The sequence below is a fragment of the Acomys russatus genome, chromosome 18 (genome assembly GCF_903995435.1).
Source record: "Acomys russatus chromosome 18, mAcoRus1.1, whole genome shotgun sequence".
In the NCBI taxonomy this organism is placed as follows: Eukaryota; Metazoa; Chordata; class Mammalia; order Rodentia; family Muridae; genus Acomys; species Acomys russatus.
In genome coordinates, this window is record NC_067154.1 from 7,048,598 (window position 1) to 7,070,175 (window position 21,578).

The window sequence follows — 21,578 nt, forward strand, 5'->3', positions numbered from 1 at the left end:
TGCAGTTTCTATAGGATGAGAGAAGCCAGTCAGGACAAACAGACTGCATGGCTTTGGAAAGGCTTAGGATAATTGCTGTGAGCCCTGTGGTGATGAGGGCAGGTGGGCAGTGGCTTGGAAAGTTTTCTGGAGCAAGATATGGCAACCCGTGAATGTAAGGTAGATGTTAAAGTGCTGTGCTTATAGAACTGGAGACACGGTGCATGCACCGGTGTCTCCTGGGAGCGGGGAAATGCCTCGGAGTTAAGAGTCAGATACCCCAGGTTCCACAAGTCAGAGCTAAATCAAGACCCTGCTTATCTTTGTGTCTATCCAGTCGTCCCCCTGGGACTCATGTCTGTCACCAGCAGTCTGCAACCCTAAGAGTGCCATCCATGGCTAGACTCATGTGCTTAGACGAGAGTCACTGTGGAAAACAAAACAAAACAAAACAAAACAAAAAACCTCAGCCCCTTCTGCGGAAGGTGTACGACAAGGTCCAAGGAGGGCTCTCTTGGAATGCCTTGAGGGCCCTGTGCCCTCTCTCTGGGGGACACCTTTCCCTCACAGCGAACCTCAAGTGTCACTTTCCAAGTTCTTCTCGTTTGAGGATGAGAGGTCCTCACTGTCACATGCCTCCACCTTCAGTCTCTCCCACATGATCTCAGACGGTTCCAGGCATCTGCGCGCAGATCACCACACGCAGGTCATTCTCTGATTCCTTCCGAGCCGCAGACCCGCCCCTAGATTGCCTCCTTCCACATGCCCACCATGAAGCCAGGAACATGCATGCATCCCCAGCTCAGATCTGTGCCCTCACATGCCAATAACACCGCGCTCACTTGTGCCCAAGTTAAAACCGAGAGAGGGGAGTCGGAACTGCCATTCGGTTAAAGCCCATTCCCGGGCTTCTCAAACACGATCCTCTCAAGCCAGCTCTGCCCACCTTGCACAGCTCCCTCACAGAGCATCCTTCTGAAAACTCATGGCTCACTGGCCTTTTGGTGTCTCCAGTCCTGCCACGACCACTTGCACATCTGGTCCTTCTGCCTAGAAACCCTTTTCTTCTATTAGTTGAAGCATACAGGGTGAGGAGCTGACAGCCGTTGGCTATTACATCTGACCCGTGTTTGTGTGTGTGTATGTGTATGTGTGTGTGTGCGTGTGTGTGTGTGCGTGTGTGTGTGCGTGTGTGTGTGCGTGTGCATGCACACGTGCTCCTGGCCTGCGTCCATCTGCAGACTGCTGCGTGTTTGCCGCCTTATGGGGGCTGTGGTGAACCCGCCTAGCTGAGATGACCCTGCACACAACTCCATGGTCTCCAGAGCCAGCACCTTCTTATGCATTTCTCTGCATCAGCAGCTGAAGTTAGCCGAGCCCTTCAATGTTTTTTTTCTTCCAGGGCAAAGGCTGAAGGTGTTTTCTCTGAGTACAACTGTCCTTGACATGGTGTGCAACAGGCACCTTAAAAACAACTGTTACTAAAGCCAGAGAGCCAGGGGTGCGCATACTTGCCAAAACTTTTAACCATATTTTCCATTCAGGCAAAAAATAATTAGGAGCATTTGCTGTTGTTGTTGTTGGTGTCTCCTCCTGAGATCTTAACTTGGCTTTGCAACACTTCCCAAGACCCCTCGTGAACCAGAAAAGACAGACATGCAGCAGGCAGATGCTATTGCTGAACTGTAGATTTTTTATTAGAACAAGCTTTCCCATGGCTGTAAGCAGAAATGTTAAAATTCATTAAGGTCACTCATGTCTTCTCTGCACAGAGAGGATGGAGGAGGGAGAGAAACACATGCCTGGAGTCAGTAGAGCAAAGCGTTCTTGCAAGTAATTCCTGGAGCCTGAAGACATGAATGATTTAGGCACCTGAGGGCAGGGCAGTGGGCGAGGTCTGTCAGCACAGACCAAGGGGCCACAGGTCCCTGGGCTTTCTCCTAGCCATCTCCCTGTTTTGGAACCCTCAACACCTCTTCCAACCTGAGCAGGTGGACACAGGGCTCTCGTTATCTCCATTGAGATGCCAAGTGATCCACTAAAATGTCATGCTTTACCCGACCCGGACTGAGCAGAAGACAAATTATGTAATCATACTTTCCATAAATCAAACCCCAATAACAACCAGATTCATGTAAATGCCCGTGTGGTGTGTGCTCTTGAGAAGGTGACAGATGCGAATCACAGAAGTGCCGCTCCATCCAGCAACTGTGGTTTTGCCGGAGCCTCCAGGGCCAACTTCGTGGAGAGAAATTATTTTTTAATGGCCATCGGACAGGAAACCCCGGTGCCCCCGAGGCCACAGTAGCCATCTGGGTTCTTGCTCAGGTATTGTTGGTGGTAGTCTTCCGCATAGTAGAACACTTGTCCCTCTCGGATGTCGGTGGTGATGGCGTCAAAGCCGTGCTTCGAAAGAACCTGTGGAGAGAGAGAAAGAGAGGGAGAGACCTCAGGACCTAATACTGGACACAGGACTCCTGAGAAGGAGGGAGAATGACCAGTAGGGGGGACACAAGGCTTAGATCACATGCTGGCTCTGCCCTTCCCTGGTACATAATTCTAGATGGGTACTTGTCAATCTGCCTGGGTGAACTGGGTCTTAATATTAAGTATGCGTCAGAGTTTAAAATATTCTTTTTTAAACATTTATTTATTTATTTATTTATTTATTTATGTGTGTGTGTGTACGCACAACTTGTGAAAGTTAGTGCTCTCTTTCTACCGCAAGGATGCTGTTGATTGAACTCAGGCTGTCAGTAAGTGTCCTGACCTCCAGCTTCAGAGCCTACAAGTCAAATATTTGTATAATTATGGTCTGCTCACTGCCCCATAGCTGACAGGACTCCTGCTTTTGGAAGGCAGCTCCAAACCCCTTCCAGGGTAGTGGCAGGACCTTGTGACTCTCTGATTGTCCACTGGGAAACAGGACCAGAATGACAGGCAAGCCAAGGGCTCTGTGCCCAGCGCAGGGACAGATCGTGCCCACTCCCACTTTGCATAGAGTTGTGCTCTGTGGTTCCTGGAGTCTGTGCTCTGAGCTCTGAGCCAGGAACCTGGACATCCAACTCAGAGGAGGACATGGCCTGTGGGCCTGTGTCAGGCCATCATAGCCCTCTGTGACCCAGTTTTAAGTCTTGATGGCATCTGCTTCCACAGGCAGGAAACACGTCAACACAAATTGGGGGAGGAGAGCAGAGCTATTTGGGGCAGGAGACGGATTAGGAAACAGACATTGCTCCCTGTGGATCGCAGCCCTGCCTTTTTCCCTTTTGGATTTCAGCTGTGTTCCTATTCCATCTTGTTGCCAGTTGCCCTGAAGCGCTGGAGCATAAGGCATTAGACCCTCACTCAGAGTGCCGAGCGCCGAGTGCCGAGTGCCGAGCACAGAGCTTCCGAGCCTGGGTTTTGATGAGGTACTGGCCAGGCCTAACTGAGATGAACTGTCAAACTTGCCAGTTAATGGATCCACCTCTGCGCCACTCACTGCTTCAGGCTTTCTCTGTGCAACCCTCTTAACCAAGAGGCTGACTCACCACATTAAGGCCAAGAAGGTCTGGAAAGAATGAGGATCAATGTCCTTGTCAAGGCCTGCAGTTGGACCACACAATGCAGAAGCAGCCAGATTTTTTGTTTTTGTTTTTGGAGTTAGAAATGAGAACAAGAAACCATTCTAAATCCATTTAGACCTTTTTAAAAAGCCCTAGCAATTACTGAAGGTTTACTACACGCTAGTAAAGTGACTGTGTGAATCACAGCAAAGACTTCATGAGTTAGTTTCCGTCTCATGGCAGAAAAAAATTTTTATTGTCATCAACCATAAAAAAAAGTGCATGTAAGATCACGTGCCTCCATCCCTGACATGCTTGGGTGGCCTGGGATCATAGAGACAGGAGGCCTGGAGACACACCGCCAAGGTCCCATGTTCTGTCCCACTCATAGGGAAAATCAAAGTAGAATCTGGTGGCTGACACAATGAAAGGCTGAGATCTGCACAGCGCAGTCATTAGGATGGGTACAGGCACCTGCAAGAAGGTTCACTCATGACTCTGCCACAGTTCCTCCTTGGCCACCTCTGGGGGTGACGGGGCTTTTGCTCCTGGGCTGAGGGCAGTTGAGGCCTTGTGGCAACAAGCTTTTGTGGTTTGGTGATGGCTCCACAAGCTCAAATCTAGTGCTTTTCTGGGCTCTGACTGCCCTTCAAAAGGGTCTGTGAACACCCAATTCCCTCTGCAAAATCCATCCCTGGAATACCTTGAAAGTCTCTGCTCTGTGGTGGAACTTCAACTAGCTCACCATTTGGCACCAGGCTTTTCAGACAAAGGGAACCTCAGAAGGATGAATACCTGGGCTGGCAGCTGCTGGCATGGCTATGTCAGCCAGGAGCCAGATCACTGCAAGGAGGATGGGCGTGCAGTAGAAACACAGGCATCAAACCATCACCAGCATCTGGATGTGCCCATGGGGCAAGGGGTGGTGGTGAGGACGGAATGTTCTGGTGAAAGGCAAATTGATACCCCATGAATATACTATCTGCTTCAGGTGGCAGAGAGCTTGCAGAAAGAAGAGTCTGGCGTTCTTGGCCCAGGCCACGCCAAGGGGATCAGAGCTCTGCGATGATGACAGGTCTGCGTCTGTTCTGTGGCTTGAGTCAAAGGCCTGACCAAGTGGCATTTCACACCTTCTTGGTCTCTGCCCAGAAATGCACACACCTTCCAGAAGGGCGCACAACCTTTGCCCTCAGAGAGCTCTTGAACCTGTCTATGCGGGTCTCATGCTCTTGGAAAGGGATGCCTGTTTTGACCTCAACTATACTGCCACCCTGTAGTCAAGGGGGCAGTCAAGGGAAGTCTGCTTCCCTTCCCTCTTCCCAGGTCCCCCAGGTGTCTGTTCTTCGCCTCCTTTGGGTGGGTCTTCTCTTGGGAAGTTGGGCAGGGCCTGGCTTCTACACAAATGATCTGTCCTCGTATGAATGAGTGGCCATCCCACACACAGGGCCTTCTGAAGGCTCCTTGAGGCTGGACTGTGGGGAGAAGCCTCTCTGAACCTTCCTGTCCTCACAGGCTACTCTTCCTACCTAGGGCACAGTAGCTGGGCAGTGCTGGGGAACAGGGGGGAAGTGCTGAGACTCAGGCAGTACCAAGTCTTGGCCACAAGATGGCAGAAAATTACCCCCTAAAACCTCTTGGAAGCCAAAGGAAACTATCATAAGACTGCAGGGAACCTCCTTTTCCTCAGCCCCACCCACCCTAGGACACTGGCTCTTCCTTCAGGCCCTGCTAGGCACCTCTTGGCACTGAAATAGGTCCTGGGCAGGACGACTGACGAGGCTGGCTCAGATGTGCCAGGCATAAGGTTCCTGTGCTGGACTAAGCCCTGCTCCTGACTTGCAGGCAGCCCAGCACGGTTCACCAGGTGCAGCTCTTCTTTGGCCACAGGCCCCTGCCAGGACCAGTCCTTCAGGAGGAGAGCACCATCTGGCCAGACCACTCCCTTCCGACCTACCATCTCCAAAACAGCGTCTTGTGTTTTGGCATCTCAGTGTTTTACGCTCTCTCTCTCTCTCTCTCTCTCTCTCTCTCTCTCTCTCTCTCTCTCTCTTCTCTCTCTCCCCTCTCCTCTCCTCCTCTCTCCTCCTCTCTCCTTTCTTCCCTTTCTGGTGTTTGTTTGCATCTTTGTGTATGATGTAAGGGAAAGACTCTAACCTTAAAAATCGCACGTTGAAGTGACACCTGACTGAGGAAATTTCCAGGTCCCCTAAAGGAAGGGGTCAGGCCTACTTTTGTCACAACCCTTCTCTTTCCCTTTTCTGATGTGACCCGGGAAGCTTCCTAGACCTTCCTTCTCTTGCAGGTCCCACTTGAGGGGGGGAGGCTTTTAAAATTCTGTCCAGTGGGTACTGTGCCGGGATCACTGCTCTCTGAGGATGTGACAGGAGGCACAGTAAGTGTGCCGCTCTGCCAAGTCTTCACCCTGGAAGGAAGCCAACCTACCCCTCACCATCCTGGAAGAAGCCCCCCCACTAAGCCCCCTCCATACACCCCCTCTTTTTATCTGAATATATCCCTATGAGCAGGCGACAGGGAGGTGGAGAGGGGCCTTCTTCCAGACCGCAGTGACCTCAGGTCCAGACAGATGGCCTCAGCCCCAGCTGTATCTATGGGCACCGCAGATGTAAGGAAGTGTCCGGCAGAGGCACAGTGGGCCCATCTGACCTTCAAGGCCCGCCTGAGGAAAGCCATCCTTTGAATAAAATTAGCAGATAAATACGGCCATTCTGCTTACTGCAAGCATTCTAATAAGCTCACCATTAGTCACTGGCATTCCCCAAGTGCCCAGGTTAGTTGGTGCACAGCATGGAAACCACCCACTTCTCCATCCCTAGGAAAGCAGGCCACAGACCCTCAGCTCAGGCCATGTGGAGCAGCAGCAGGCCCAGCTAGACATTTGTCCAGCCCAAGAGCCAGCTCTGACCTCAGCTGCGCAGGCACACCCAATCACTGGCCAGCATTTCAGATCAGATGACCCTAAAACCCGTCACAGTCTGGGGCGCTAATGAAGAGAAACAGACACATTGGCTCCAAGGAAACCTGCCAGGAAAGAGGGAGGGCACCTGTAATTCAAACTCCCTCACCCTTTTGTTCTTGAAGGCAACATTAAGTTTGATCCAAACCCCATCTCTACCCACCAAAAGAATTCAGAGTGCTAGATTTTTGTGCCATCCTTTGTAAAATGTATATATGCTTTTATCCAGTACTTGTTTAGATATTTTAATAGCATGAAATCTGCTTTCAATTTGGGATCCACAGGAATGCAGTCTAATTTCTGGGAGGCTGATCTCTCTTGCCTTAGAAGAAAAAGTTCTATCAGGACAGGAGAAAGGAGAGGTGGTGGTGGGTGCGTTGGGATGGGGCTGGGGGTGGTTGATTCCTCAGTCTGGCCTCTAGTGGCCCAGGGAGCCTGTACCTGGTACATTACTTGATTGGCTTCTATCTCTCTTTGGCTTCTGAACCTAGAGACCGCTTCATTTTCTTTCAGATGTAGTTCCACTGAATTCTGTACTATTATGTGTCTTTCACAAACACACACACACACACACACACACACACACACGCAGAGAGAGAGAGAGAGAGAGAGACAGAGAGAGAGAGAGAGAGACAGAGAGAGAGAGACAGACAGACAGACAGACAGGACACACACACACACACACACACACACACACACACACACACAGAGAAAGATACACAGACATACACAGAGACATAGACACACATATACACAGGGAGATACACAGAGAGAAAAGACACACAGACAGGAACACACACACACACACACACACACACACACACACACACTCCATGTTTAGGCTTAAGCTTAGCAAAGTAAATGTCCCAGTCAGTGTATTAGTCTCCAGGCAGCTGCCACATATCAAAATGTCTGTGAATCAGGGTGAGGCGATGGCTCGGTGGATACAGCACTTGCCACATAAGCCTGAGGTCCACAGTTCAGAGCCCAGCACCCGCAACACCAACACTAGAGTAGGAGAGACAGGGGACTCTGGAGCAAAATGGCTAACTGGAGTAGCTGAGTGGCAAGTTGTGCGTTCAACTGGAGACTCTATTTCTACGAATAAAATGGAGTGTTTGGAAAAGGCACCCTATGTCAACTTCAGGACTCCACACATATGCACACATTCTACTGCATACACGGGGACTCATGCATATGCCATACACAAAGGGGGAAATGTCTGGAGGTTTGATGCAGCTGAAATGTCTTTTCAGCAAAACTACTAAAAACAAGAAAAGGAGCCATTTTCCATTGTGAGCTAAGCAGAGGGTACAGTGTGGCACAGAGAAGGAAGGTCAACCAGCTATAAAGTAGGCTTGCCTGTCAGTGTGGCCCAGCCACGGGAGGGGTGATTGCTTTGCAAAACCAGGGAGCACACAGGAAGGATGGCACTGTACCTATGAGCCAAGCAATGGCCATGGTACATGCAAGAAGGACAGGTCCCCAGGATCACACTGACAGGAGACTGTGCCACCCTCCCAAGGCTGAGTTCGAATGCACTGGCCTTTTTCTGCCTTGTGAACCCTCAGTAGAAAACGCAGAACAGGAGGCGGTGCATATACAGCTAATTCTGTCTTAAGGCCAATAGCTCCTCATCAGAGGACTTGGCTTCTGAGACAAGACTGCGTTCAGGTGCAGTGCCCTTCCCCTAAATCTGCAGTTCTGCCACACAGCTAGATGGCTGTCGTGACTACTCCTGTTCTCTGGACCCATGAGATTACTCCCAAGGTCTTCTGACCCTTTGGCTTGTAAAGCAAAGTGGCAGACACTATGGTCTGAGCTATGACTCCACGCAGATGAGAGGATGGGAGGACCACAGCTGTTCGCTTGGCCAGTGAGGAGCTGAAGCATCACAGTGTGTGGACTATGGCCACAGCTTGTTTAAAAAACAAAACAAAACAAAAAAAACCTACATTTGGGCCTTTGCCAGACCTACTGAATTGGAACCTACATTTAAAAAATGATCACCAGGGGACTGGGGAGATGCCTCAGTTGGTAAAGAACCTGTCAGATGGGCAGACGACCTGGGTGTGCTCCCTGAACCCACGTGAGAAAGGCCAGCATAGTGGTCCATACTTTGAATGCAGCCGCTGAGGAGGTAGAAACAGAGGAAGCCCTGGTGATCATTGGGCAGCCAGCTAAGCCTACTTGGTGAGTGCCAGGCCAATGAGAGACCCTCAAAACCCAAAGTGGACGGCACCCAAGAAATGATACTCAAGGTTGTCCTTTAGCTTCCACATGGACACCTGCACACACATGCACATACATGCAGAGCGCACACATGCACATACACGCAGAGATACAGCCTGTAGCAGGCCCGTGTGGCAGTGACAGTCTGAGACACTCTGCCCTTGGGGAGGACTGTGGCAGACAGTAACAGGGGTCTTCCAAACCATTTCTCCTCCCGAGCTCAGGCTGTCCATGAGACTTGCACTGACCAATGCGTGTGAGCCAAACTAACTTCTGGTTTGCAGGGGGAATCTAGGAAGCAGTGGGGGCTTTGTCCCTTTCCTTGCTTTGCCACAGGGACCAGCAGTGTCCCTCTGAGGGTCAGATCGATCCACATGCTGGGACCTGGGTATAGACATTTGGGAACTGTTCTCTCAGATAGGGCATCTTATCTCCGTTTCAGTCTTCCCTGGCTGGAGTGCTGCTGGAAAGCTCTGGGAAGACAGGAGTGGCTCAGCCTTCTCTGTAAACAAGTGATGACGTCTCCTGTCCGACTTAGGGGACTGGATAAAGATTATGGGCTACTAGGCAATAGGTATGAACACAGTAGGACAGCAGGAAATGGGAAAGACGACTTGGCCTTGCAGACCCTCAGAGTTGCCTGTAACTACACATGCAAGTGACTGTCACAGACACTGTGCTAGGTTTTGGATGCAGGACTAAGAAACAGAAAGTCCTCCGTGTTCCAAAGGCTTGTGATTTAGGAAGCCATCAGGCCACATGATGAGGATAGGATCAAGAGCACTACTTATTAGCTGAAGTGTGGCGAAACAGGAGTGGCAGATACCCGAGAGCTTGCTGGGGCAGGTTGATAGTTCTGCCCAGGATGGCTCCCACAGCATCATCTAAGGCCCCACTCCATCTCTGGGGTAACCTGTGCATCAGGTCAGAGTCCTACGACCATGAATATCTACCATGGGGCAGAGGGAAAGTTGCAACCTTCTGGAGTACAAAGAATATCCTCTGGGGTGTGGAGATGAGAATCTCCCAGGTTGGAAAAGTAGGACTGAACTTGGGTGTTCACAGAGCAGCCCTGATGACACCAAGGGCCTCCTTGGATAAGGAAAACGTCATAATCAAAGGCAAGGAAGAGGGAGTGTGATCATGTATTTGCGAGTATTCTGGAAGGTCTGGTGGCAGAGCAAGGCAAGCCCTTGGCTATCAAAGATAAACAGGAAATGGGTTGGTCCAGGGGCCCCCAGGAGAGAAGGCCTGGGAAGCTAGAAGCAGGAGAAGACTGCAGCAGAGCCTGGGGTATCTGACAGTCTACTTCCATGTGCCTAGCTCTGTCCTCAACTCTCCCATTTCCCTCAACAGAGTGGCACAAAGGAGCATGCTACAGGAGCAAAGGGACCACCTGACTTTAGGCAAAGGTGGCAGGTGCCTCTGAGGCTGCCCTGCTTGTCTGCACCAAGGTCTATAAGTAACTGAACCAAAGTGGGGACCCAGAGGGACTTGGTATCCCTCTTGGGTTTCCCAGAGCTGTATCTCCCCCTTGTCGTCTAAATGCCAAATCTTCCTGACAGATCAAGAGGGTCCAAATCCCTTCTCTTCTGTCCAAACCCTGACTGGTGACCCCCTGCAGGGTTTTAGAAGGCAAGGCTCAGAGTCAGACACTGGGTGTCACAAGCTGTGCATGCCACCTCCATACCCTTGCATCAACCATGGGGTCAAGGACTGAGGACCTCTCTGGTTTTGATCTTGCCATTGACATTGGCTGGTTGTCACAAGAAATTCAAATGACTTTGTCCTTGAGTGAAGTTTCCTTTTGTGGCTTTCAGTTGCACAAGAAACCTTTCTCTCTTTCTCTCCCTCACCCCCTTTTCTCTTTCCCTTCTCCCTTTCCCTCTCCCTCCTCCTCCCTTCTTCCCTCCCTCCCTCCCCCCACCTTCTGCTTTATGCATCTTTAGGGGTTATGGTCTGCTTTCCCATAACTGCAGTCAATTAAGAACAACCTCTGTTTTTGCGTGTTCCTAGCATTCATTACACAAAAGAAACCACTTCTCATTTTCTCAGAAGAGCCAAGGACACTGGTTTTCACCTTGGGGATGAAATGCAGATTTCATCAAAAGGAAAGATCCTTCGTCCCAAGAGACTGAATAGAATAGGACTCACAGCAACATGGCAGCTGCGTGTTCAGCAAAGCCAGGAGCTTTTCTGGACATGTGTCACCCTCACGTTAGAATCTCAGCAACTCTGTGACTGGTCCCAATTTGTACAGCGCAGAGTGGCCAACTTTGCTGTGAGTCAAGCTTTCAGCTATAAAACGAGGAGGTTAAGGACTCTTGTGTCCAGTCGTTACACGCATTGGTTGGTTGCTGCTTCCCATCTGGGTCTTTGCTTTCCCAAGTGTGACATGAGACAGTTAAACCTGGAGAGATCCTCTGGAACCTCCTCCTTCTGACCCATGCCTTCAAGAGCCCTAGAACTTACAATCTAGCAGTCAGAATTGCAGTATCTTGCATATTGAGTAGTCTCCAAAAGATCCTATGTTGAAGAGCTGGTCCCCAGAGTAGGGGGCTATGGACCTGGTGGAACCTTTAGAAGGTGGGACCTAGTGGGAGGAATCTAGGGCATTAGCAAAATACTCTGGAAAAGGCAATTATGACCCCAGATTCTTCCTTTATATTTTTGCTTCCCAGACACCATATGCCAAAGGCCAAAAGTAGCATGGCTGAAAACTCTGAAACCATGAGCTAAAATCAACCCACAGTATTCTAACTTGATTTTCTCAGGTCTTTTGTCACGGTGATGGGCAGCTGGCTAGTCTTAGAGCTGTGCAACTGTTGCACACTGATGCACCATCTTTTGTCCTTTCTTGCTTCGTTTGGCCCCCTGGACTAGAAGATCTCAGCTGACTTATCTCCCAGTTCATCATTTTCTCCTGCTGACTTAACTTCTCCCCTTAGAGGAGTTTTTTCACTTACGGTTGAAGCTTTGTTTCACCTGGCTCTGCTTACATCCAAATGTCAGTTTGGTTCTTTGTTTTATAACTCTCTCTCTTCATTTTTGAGATGGGGGATCGCAATTTATCACCTCTGCTGCCCTAGAATTCACTGTGTAGACCAGGCCAGCCTCAAACTTACAGAGCTCTGCTTGCCTCTGCCTCTTGAGTGAAGGGGTGCACCACCATGCCCAGCTGTCTTATAATTTCTGTCTCCTTGCTGAGATAATTTTTTGATGAGCTATTGTTTCCATATGTCTCTTTAACTCTTCAGACTTTGTTTCTGTTGGTTTATCCCAAGGTTCAAGGCATACTTAGTAAGTTCTACTTCAGTACTTCCTTGTCTCATAAATGTCCTCTGAAAAGTGGACATTTGAAGTCAAGTGTTGTGGTCTAGATGTGAAATGTTTGAACATTTGGTCCCCAGCAGGAGGCACCATTTGGGATGATCATGAGACCTTCAGACAGTGGAGTTTGACTGGCAGAAGTTGGGCCACTGAGGGCGGGTCTTGAGTTTAGCCCAACCAGCCTTACTTCCTGTTCACTATTTTTATACCTGATCTTGGATGCCACGTAATCATCTGCTTCCTGTTCCTATTGCTGGGACTTTCTCCCCCATCATGGTGGACCATGGGTACTAACCTCCAAAACTGTAGCTGGAACAAACCTTTCCTTCTTTAAGTGGCTTGTTCTCAGGTGGCTACAGCAATGAGAAAAGCATCTAACATATAATTCAAGATCACTCCACAGTTTATTTCAGGGACACTCTCCAGCTGTGACTCCTCTCTGTGTGGCCCCTGACTGGCTTCTGCTTACGTGCTTAGAAGCCATGAGCCTTCTACCCCTGAAGTTTTTCTTTGTGTGCTGGAGCACAGATGCTGTCCATGCTAGGGTAATTTCCAACTCTACCATCCCTCCTGCTCATTCCTTGACTTGGGATCATGAGCTGTAAGGTCAAGGGGAAGGCGGCCCTCCACTGACACCCAGCTTTGCCTCAGGAGAGGAAGGTGACTAGGTCCCACCAACACACACATGCTCACGGAAGCGATGCAAGACAGAAACCTAAAAGAAGGGCAAGAAGATGCAAGTTTAGAGTCTCTTTTCCTGGGGAGAAAAGGAGCTGGGAGTTGGGTGTTGGGTATTTTAGAGGGCTAGAAGCAATTTTTAGGAGAATTGATAGGCCCAAAGAGCACACAATGGCCTGGGACAAAGTTCCTCTCCTGGGGGGAGGCAGGTTAGAGCACGGTGAGGAATAGAATTGTGCCTTGAACAAAGTTAACTTCTGACTGAGATAAAGTCTTTGGGTGACCTCTCAGAGGCACCCTCAGAAGAACAGATCAAAGTCTGTCTGGGCTGGGGACTTTGAGTCTCTTTGCCAGTGGCTAATCTTTCCTGCTCTTTGATGAGATTCCTAGGAAGGGGGCTTAAGAGAATGACATTTCTTTTGCAAGAACTTTCCTCCCTCTGGTGAGAGAACTTCAGAGACAGCCCCTCCATGGGTGCCCGGGGTGGGGACAAAAGAAGGTTAGAGAGTCCTTGCTTTTGAGGCAGCATCTACACCTTGGAATGTCTTCAATTCAAAAGCACACAGCACACCGAAGCACAGCCCTTCTGGACGCCGTTTTCCCGAACCCAAACCGAGCCTCTTCAGGGGTCTGTGCTTTCAGGATGCTTGCCCCTTTCCGCTCTCTCTAGTTTGAGGGGGCTGTTATTAAAAATGCTGCCATGGATATTTGACGACATAAGTCATACTTCTCTTGGGTAGAAACGTAGGTGTGAGCCTGCTGAGTCACGTGATGTTAATGTGTCTTCAGCTGGGTAAAAAGTTTCCCAGTGGTGTGCCCGATTGGTGGGACTAGTTGGACCCCTCACCTACGACATTTGAGAGTGCTCGTGGCTCTCCATCCTTGCCCCGGGAACTGTCAGAACTTTTAATGCATTCATTCTGAACACTGGAAGACATGGAACACTAAGTTAGCTTTTGTCTTCATTTTCTCAATAGCAACGTTGGACACACTTCAATTTTACTATTTGTCCTCTGTATGCCTTCTTAGGTTAGGTGTCTATTCAAATATTTATGTGTGTGTACAGGTGCATATGTGTCTGTGTGTGCACATGCATGTGAAGGTCAGAGGACAGCCTTAGGTGTAATGCTTCAGGCTCTCTCCACTTTTTTATTTTTTTAAGAGACAGAGTTTTCCCATTAGTAAGGAACTTACCAAGTAGACTAGGCTGGCTAGCTAGGGAGACCTAGGAATCTTCCTGCCTGTCTGTAACATGCTGAAGAATTTACCGACAGGTGCAGCATTTAAAAATGTGGGGTCTGCGTGTCAAACTCAGGCCTGTGCGGAGGCATCTCTCCAGCTCTTCTCTCTCTCTCTCTCTCTCTCTCTCTCTCTCTCTCTCTCTCTCTCTCTCTCTCTCACTCTCTCTCTCTCTCTCTTTCCTTTTCTCATGACAGGATTTCTCTGCATACCCCTGGCTGTTCTGGCTGTCCTGGAACTCTCCATAGACTAGGCTGGCCTTGAACCCAGAAATCTACCTGCCTCTGCTGGGATTAAAGGCATGTACCACCATACCTGGCTTTTGTCCATCTCTTAGCTACTTGGTTGGCTTTCATTGTTGACATTTTGACAACTCTAGGCATATTCCAAAGTTGTATTTTGATACCCATGCAGAACATCTGCCCCAAGACTCTAGTATGATTTCCTGTGCACACCCTGCTGCTTTCATTCCTACAGTGAAATGTTGCTATTGTGCATAATATCTATATCTATATATGTATCTATCTGTACCCACAGAGAGAGGGGGAGGGGAAAGAGCGGGAGAGGGAGGGAGGGGGAGAGAGAGAGAGAGAGAGAGAGAGAGAGAGAGAGAGAGAGAGAGAGAGAGAGAGAGAGCACGCACTTTGGTTAGAGGGTAAATTTTTCTGTGCCCCACTTCAGATATTACTCATGGTGCCAGAGAACTGGGTGTGACTCAGCTATAGGCCTGGAAACTTAGAAACTTGTTCTTGCTGATTTTTTTAAAGGTATGGGTTAGAGATTAAATTAAGAAATAGACAAGCATTTTTAGTAGAAAATCAATCACATGTTCCCATAAGTTATCAAAATTCGACATTATGTATTTATAAAGGTTGTTTGTTGTTATCAGTAAATCCTTCATTAAGAGTCAAAATGTTACTCAGCATAATCATTACTTAAAGTGTCCTGTGCTCTGAAGGGATGCAGCCTCCACTAGAAGGCCTGTGCAACAGTTTCAAGTGGGCATTTCCATATGGTAGATATGGAACACAACGAAGGTCCAGTCCAGAGAAAATCACCCAGGGTTCAGTGCACGCCTGCCTCTGCCCAGAGGTGGTGATAAATGGTTTGGGGTTTTTTTGTTTGTTTGTTTGGTTGGTTTTGGTTTTTTGTTTGTTTGGCTTGGTTTTTAGTTAGTTAGTTTGATACAGGGTTTCTCTGTGTAGCCTTAGCTGTCCTGGACTCGCTTTGTAGACCCGACTGACCTTGAACTCACAGTGATCCACCTGCCTCTACCTCCCTGAGTGCCAGGATTACAAGCATGCACCAGCGAGCCTGGCTAGATATATTTTTTTTTTAATTTAACAGTGATACAGCACCCTTATCTGTAAGACTGCTGCCAGAATCTTCTGGAATATACAAAATCAACTTTCAATGGTAATGCATGTGAAAAGCAGTTTCAATTTCTTAAAGTTCTCTGATGCCAAGCTAAAATAAAAATGAAACTTGGTCACTTAATTGTTTTTTTTTTAATTCACTGATTAAGACAATAAAAAATTGTGCTTGGTTCAGTATTAAGGAATTAAAATCTCCCTTGAGACTTCCTCTGCCCTGGGCGAGGGTCCATCTGCCCATCGCAACAGGCTGGCCAGCTTGCACGCAGAGATTCTCCCATGAGCTGTGATCTGAATAACTTCACACTATACTGGCCAGGACCCAGAATGAAATGCTAGGCCTTTAAATTATTACCCAAGGAAACTAAAAATAGGGCTGTCAATTAATATATCAGCAGTAAGAGAAAATGCATTTACGATGTATAGCTGTTCTGACTGAGCTTCCAGCCTTGTAAGGCTGAGAATGTAGATGAGGAAAAAACAAGGGAGAGACATTTCAGCCAGTCTCTCAGGAAACCAAGGACGCCAATGTTGTAGGTGTACGGTGCCCATGAGTGTATGTGTCCCTAGTGTGACTGCAGAGCATGGCTGTTTGGCTGCAAGACTGCATGTGAGGCTGAGGTTCATCAACACAGAACTGCTTTATTTTAGACAATAGCACCCTCTCCCCGGCCCCACCTCATTCAGGCATCACTAGAAGATTACAAAAGCTTGTGTGTGTGTGTGTGTGTGTGTGTGTGTGTGTGTGTGTGTGTGTGTGTGTGTGTGTGTTCGGATGTACAGGCCTCTGTGCAAGCTGCTTAGGCTTTTTAGCACTGAAGTATTACTTATGCGTTTGTGTAGCTACTTGTGTGCCTACTCTGAGGAGATGTCAGCCATCTTCCTCGATCGTTTTCCACCTCAGTTTTGAGACAGGGTCTCTTACTAAGCCCAGAGCTCACCCAGTTGGCTGGGAAGGCTGGCCAATTGACCCTCCTGTCTCTACCTTCCCTTGCTGGCAAGAGTGATCCCCCATGCCTGGTTGATTATGTGACTCCTGTCCCTGCTTTTGTGGCAAGCACATTTACTGACTGAGCCATCTGCCTAGGCCTTAGATATTTTTTTATTTTTACTCTTTAATTTTAACGTGTTTGAGAGGAGGAAAGGGGAGAAAAGGAAGGACGGAGGGAGGAAAGGAGGGAAGGAAGAAAAAAAGTATGTATTAGAGGTATAAACTCAAAAAAGGCAATGAGTGCTCTTTGCCAAAACACAATTGTTATTTTCTTCAGTGCTCAACAGAACTGGAAATCCCTTCAGAGAAGAGAGCTAGAACAGAAGCTAATTACATCATTGCATTTGCATATAATTGGTATGCCTTCCGGCTAAGACAATAAAACCCGTGTTCCTTAGACTTCTTGCTAAGACTGGATGTGTTGCAGTGGCCGTGGATCCTTTGGCGTTAACAGTTCCCCACCACATCCTCGTGTGGACAGTGTTTGCTTCTGATCCTGGCCGGGCTTGGCCAAACTACATAACCTTGAGCATCTGACCTTGAGGCTTCCGCTCCTGTAAGGGGGTTGGGGGGCGGGGATGAGAAGCCTTCCTTTCAGGGCTGTCCTCAGAAAGAGATTAAACTGTGTGGGTTCAATTTCTGCAGCAATCTTCAGGCCCTGTGATGCTGTGGCCTTTCTGAGCTCACAGAATGCCACACCAGGGGACTCAGGAGGAATGGATGATGCCCAGAGCAGGTGGAAGTCAGGACCTGACTGGCTTAAACTTTGTCCCACCCAAACGGGTGACCCGATTGTCATGGGTCATCCAGAGACCAGTGGTGCTCTGAGGACACAGCCAGTCAGCTTAGATGTCCTCTGCTAGCATTAGGGACACCTGACTAAGTGCTCTCTTCCATCCACATGCATACTGGACGCTAAAGAACATACAGTGTGATGGAGAATCTGGACATGGCCTGGAATCCCTGTCTTCACTTATGCCTACTAACCCCCTACATCCTGGGCTGCCGAGAGACAAGGCCTAGAATGAGCAAGTCGGTGATGGGGTTGGGGAGACGAAGGGCTGTATTGCATGGGCCAGCTCTGTGCACTGCACTGCTCGCTTTGCTTAAAGTCTCATGTGAGCCTTACCACACTCTTGCCAATACCTTCAAACTCCAGCCACGACCTGCCTTTGCCAGTCTGCCCATCACACTTGAGCTGCTTGCTCATGTTAGCACTGTAAAATGGGTCTCCCAACACTGACCATAGACACGGCGAGCAGAGGAAGCCTAACTGTGAAGGCCCAGGGTTCGCCATCATCCTCTGCTCTGTGAAGTATGGAACAGTTTTGGTTTTTTTGTTTTGTTTTGTTTTGTTTTTTTGTTTTTGTTTTTGTTTTGTCCTCTGTTCAAGGACACACACAACACATAAACTCACCCAGCCCCACCAGAAGTCCCAGTGGTTTCTCCAGTCCTTGGACTTCATGGTGCTGAACTCGGGTGGCAGAGAAGTTGCCAGAACCATGGATTTTACAGAGAGAAGGAAAACCCCTGCATACCTTACAGACGTCAAAGAAACAGAGCGATGGGAGCATGGCTCACACGTGAAAAGGCAGCACTGTCCTTTATGCTTGAGAGTGTCTGAGGTGTCACTGAAGTGTCAGGTAGGACAGAGAAATGTGAGAGGTGCACAGCAGGTAGTGCTGAGGGGAAAAGTCCAGGTGCCTTGAGCCATGCAGCCCCAACTCTCAGAGAACTGAAAGATGCTTCTCTGGGGACCACAGAAACCCCTTTCCCGATGGTACCTTACCTGCTTGAATGACCTCGGCCACACCCTTTAGCCTTCCCACACTTGACTTGCCTCACTTCCAGAACAACATTCTCCTCAGAGCTGTTGTTTATGCTCACAAAACACCACAAGTGGCTATTACTCTTATTTTCTAGGTGAATAACAGAAATTTAAGGAGGTTTTGTAGCTTGCCCAAGGTCACACAGCTAACAAGCTGCCGTGGCCCCTGGAGATCATACTGGGCCATCCGATTTAGACTTTCTTCCAGTGCCTCTGGATGGAAACACTCTCTCGTCCGTCCTATTGGACACCGGATGATTCCTGTCTCTAGTTCCAGCCTGGTTTACAGACAGCAGGCTGTCACTCCACAGAGAATTACATGGAAGGAGAGTCTAACCTTGTATTGGGAAAGCAGGAGACAGTGCAGGCTCTTATTGCATCATTCAGCTCCTCTTGAGGTCACTCCAGGTGCCTGAACAAACTCCCTACCACCCCCTGTGCCTTGTGGACCACAGTACGTGTCCGTGCGTATGGGCACAGGCTCCCTCAGCCCTCGCCTCCAATCCTTTCCACCCACTCCCATGATCCCCAGCACTCTGGAGGATACATTTTTATTCCTTAACTACCCAAATTCCAACAAAAAGCAAAGAGGCAACTGAAATATTGTGGAAGAAAGAAGGAAAATGGCCGGGCAAGGAGCACGGAGCTTTATTCTGCCCCCATCCCTGTCTCCCTCTTTGAGAATCTGGCACTGGGAACATAGCTCTTGCCTGCCAGGGACAGAGCAGCAGAGACTTGGCCACGGTCTCAGCCAGATGTCACTCTCATCTGGCGGCCTTGGCTAGCTCAGTGTTTGGAATGAACAGCTCAAACACAGGGCAGGCGGGGCTCACAGGGCTGTGGGCAGAAAAGCTGAGCCCTGGTGATGCCCTGAGACTCCTCTCTGCTTTAGGTGCAGGCAGGCAGCGAGGGAGGAGGCATTGGAAGGGCAGCCACCTTCCCTTTGACCCTCTTCTCCTCCTGGGTCCTTATCTCAGCTATGGACGTGGCCTGATCTAGCTATTTTTACCAAGAAACCAGACTCCCACTCACTTGAGCAGGGGAGCAGTTCCCAGGAGTCTTGTGTGTTTTCCGTACACAGGGCCCATTGAGAAAACAGACAGAAGGAGTCAAGAGTGGCCAAGCCCCTGAATCTGGGGTCACTGCAGCTCATCCTTTTTTAGCCTCACTGGGCTAAGGCCAAAGTCACACCTAGGGAGCTAGGGAAGTCCAGTCTTGACTGCACCAGCAAAGAGAGACACACAGCCCCATGACCATGAAGGAGAGTGATCTAACCTGCCTAGAACAAGGCCCCACTAAGTCCACAGTCCGTCAGATGATGAGGGGTCCTAGGCTGAAGTGGAGGCCCTGGAACCTTGTGGGGTTCCAAGAGCTCCTGGCTTCACCTGCAGCCAGAGGCAAGGTACCTCAAACCAGAGTGAGGGCTGATCTGTGTGTCAGTGAACACATCAGCATGTGCAGGGGGCGGCAACGGTGCTGCCTGCCAACGGGCCCATTTCGGTCACCATCTGCAGTAGAGCGTGGGACACCTGTCAGAAACAGCTGCTGATGGCAGACCGGGGGGTGGGGGGTGGCCTGGAGCTGGGCACGCTGCCGGCCCACAGGAATGCCAACTGTATGCCTGGTGTGGAGGGATTCAGGGAGAGAATCCCATTCCTCATCTCCACAGGCAGAGCACCCACCACCACCTCCGGCTTCCAGGGACATAGGTTCCAACCTGTTGTCACTCTCATGGCAGAAGAGATTCCTGTGGGAAAGGAGAAATTCCAGAACAATCCTGAGGAAAGCCCCAAATCCTCCTGTGGTGACTACCACAAGCATCTCCATAGGAGGACCAAAAAAAAAAAAAAAAAGGCACTGGACATGTTCCTGGCTCTGTAGGAAGAAAAGGGTGTCCCCATGTGGCCCTGAGGTGATGGGCTGAGTTCTTGCTCCTATGGTCCACCAAGATGGGGTTTGATCTTTCAAAGTATCTGGGCTTATCTTTTTAGGTAGATGAAGTTCACTTCATCAAGATAAAATTAAAGAAACTTTAACACTAACAACTTTTAGTGAGAAATCTTTCCAAGTGAGTTATAAACACCACCATCTGTCATGCCTTCAGCAGCCACTAAGTCTTCATGTGTCCCTCATGCTAAATACCCACAGCTCACGGGCATTGCTTCTGTTACCCTGAACCCATTCTTAGCAGTAGGTATGGCTTTGGTACCTCCTCCCCAGATTGGAGGACTGGGCTGTCAAGGATACAGAGACTCAAGGGTCACAGGCTCAGGCCCAGCCACCTGCTACCTCTCTCCATTTGTGTCCCAGCACATCCTCATTTGTTGGGCCTCCATGAAGTGTCTGTGGTCGTGAGAACCCACTGGGTTCCCTGGTGTATGCATGGGCTACCAGAATGTGAGATATACGCTGTGGTCTCCAGCTTTTCCGGGCCATCTGATAGCTGGCCTGCTTTGTGAAGGTTAACAGCCCAGTTCAAAAGCCCCACATCCCAGGCAGGAACAGCTACAACTCCACTCTTAGCATCCTTAGGATCTGGGTCACCTCAGCAGTCACATGGACCATTGGGCCCTTCTGCAGGAGCAGGGACCCCAGCATTCTCATGTCCAGCTTGTCCAGCAGAGGCCTGTTGGGCTGTGTAAGGACACAGAACTCCCCCTCTAACAGGAGGCCAGAAGATTTGCCCTTGTGACTGGGTATGCTACTTAGGGATGTCACACAGTGGAGCATCTGGATTCTAAACTCCTTGCATCTACTTTCTCTCCACGTTGTGGCCATTGTTCCTTTTGTCCTGGGTGCCAAGTCCCCAGAACCTTCCTCCAAACAGCCCCAGAACGTTCACATCTGTGGCTTCTCATTCATAGGGGCTGGTGAGCAAGGATCTCTGCTTTCGTTTGTGTGAGAACCTAAGAGCCATGCAGCTAAGTATGGTGGCCATGCTGGCCAGACCTGGGGACTTATCTGGTTGCTCCGAAGCCACTGTCTCACTGCTGACCAGGCGATGCCTTGGCTTTGGGATCTGTGGCAAAGACGTGAGTGGATATGATGTTCTCTACGGTCCTTAGAAACCAACTCTTATAAATAGCAGGAGGAATCGGGCTTGTGACCAATGCCAGAGCCACAGGCAGGGAAAACAAGGTGCAGTTTAAACACTGTTTGGAAAATTCCTTGCCATTCTCATATTTTGAACTCACCACTGATGCCATCTAAACACATCTTTCTGAGAACTTGTCAGTCACGTGTGACTAAGCATTTTGTGCAAAGGGCATTTCCTCAACATGACTATGGCCCATGCTGGGAGAGGGTTTCCTGTGGCTGCTACTCTGTCGCTGCGTTCCTGTGCCTCTCTTTCAAGCTAGCCGCCATATTTGGAAATGAACACTATAGGCTTCCAGTTGCTTCCACT

At 49.3% G+C, this 21,578-nt stretch overlaps 1 protein-coding gene across 5 annotated transcripts in view; it reads right to left on the minus strand.

The window, feature by feature from the left end:
* Window positions 1-1,865: 1,865 nt before the first annotated feature.
* Window positions 1,866-21,578, minus strand: part of Msra (methionine sulfoxide reductase A) — a 320,628-nt gene continuing 300,915 nt past the window's right edge. For all 5 annotated transcript variants that reach the window (XM_051160698.1, XM_051160697.1, XM_051160696.1 and 2 more), the window contains one exon: window positions 1,866-2,397. In XM_051160698.1, the coding sequence (XP_051016655.1) occupies window positions 2,233-2,397 (165 nt within the window). In that variant the 3' untranslated portion in view covers window positions 1,866-2,232. The remainder of the gene's footprint in view (window positions 2,398-21,578) is intronic.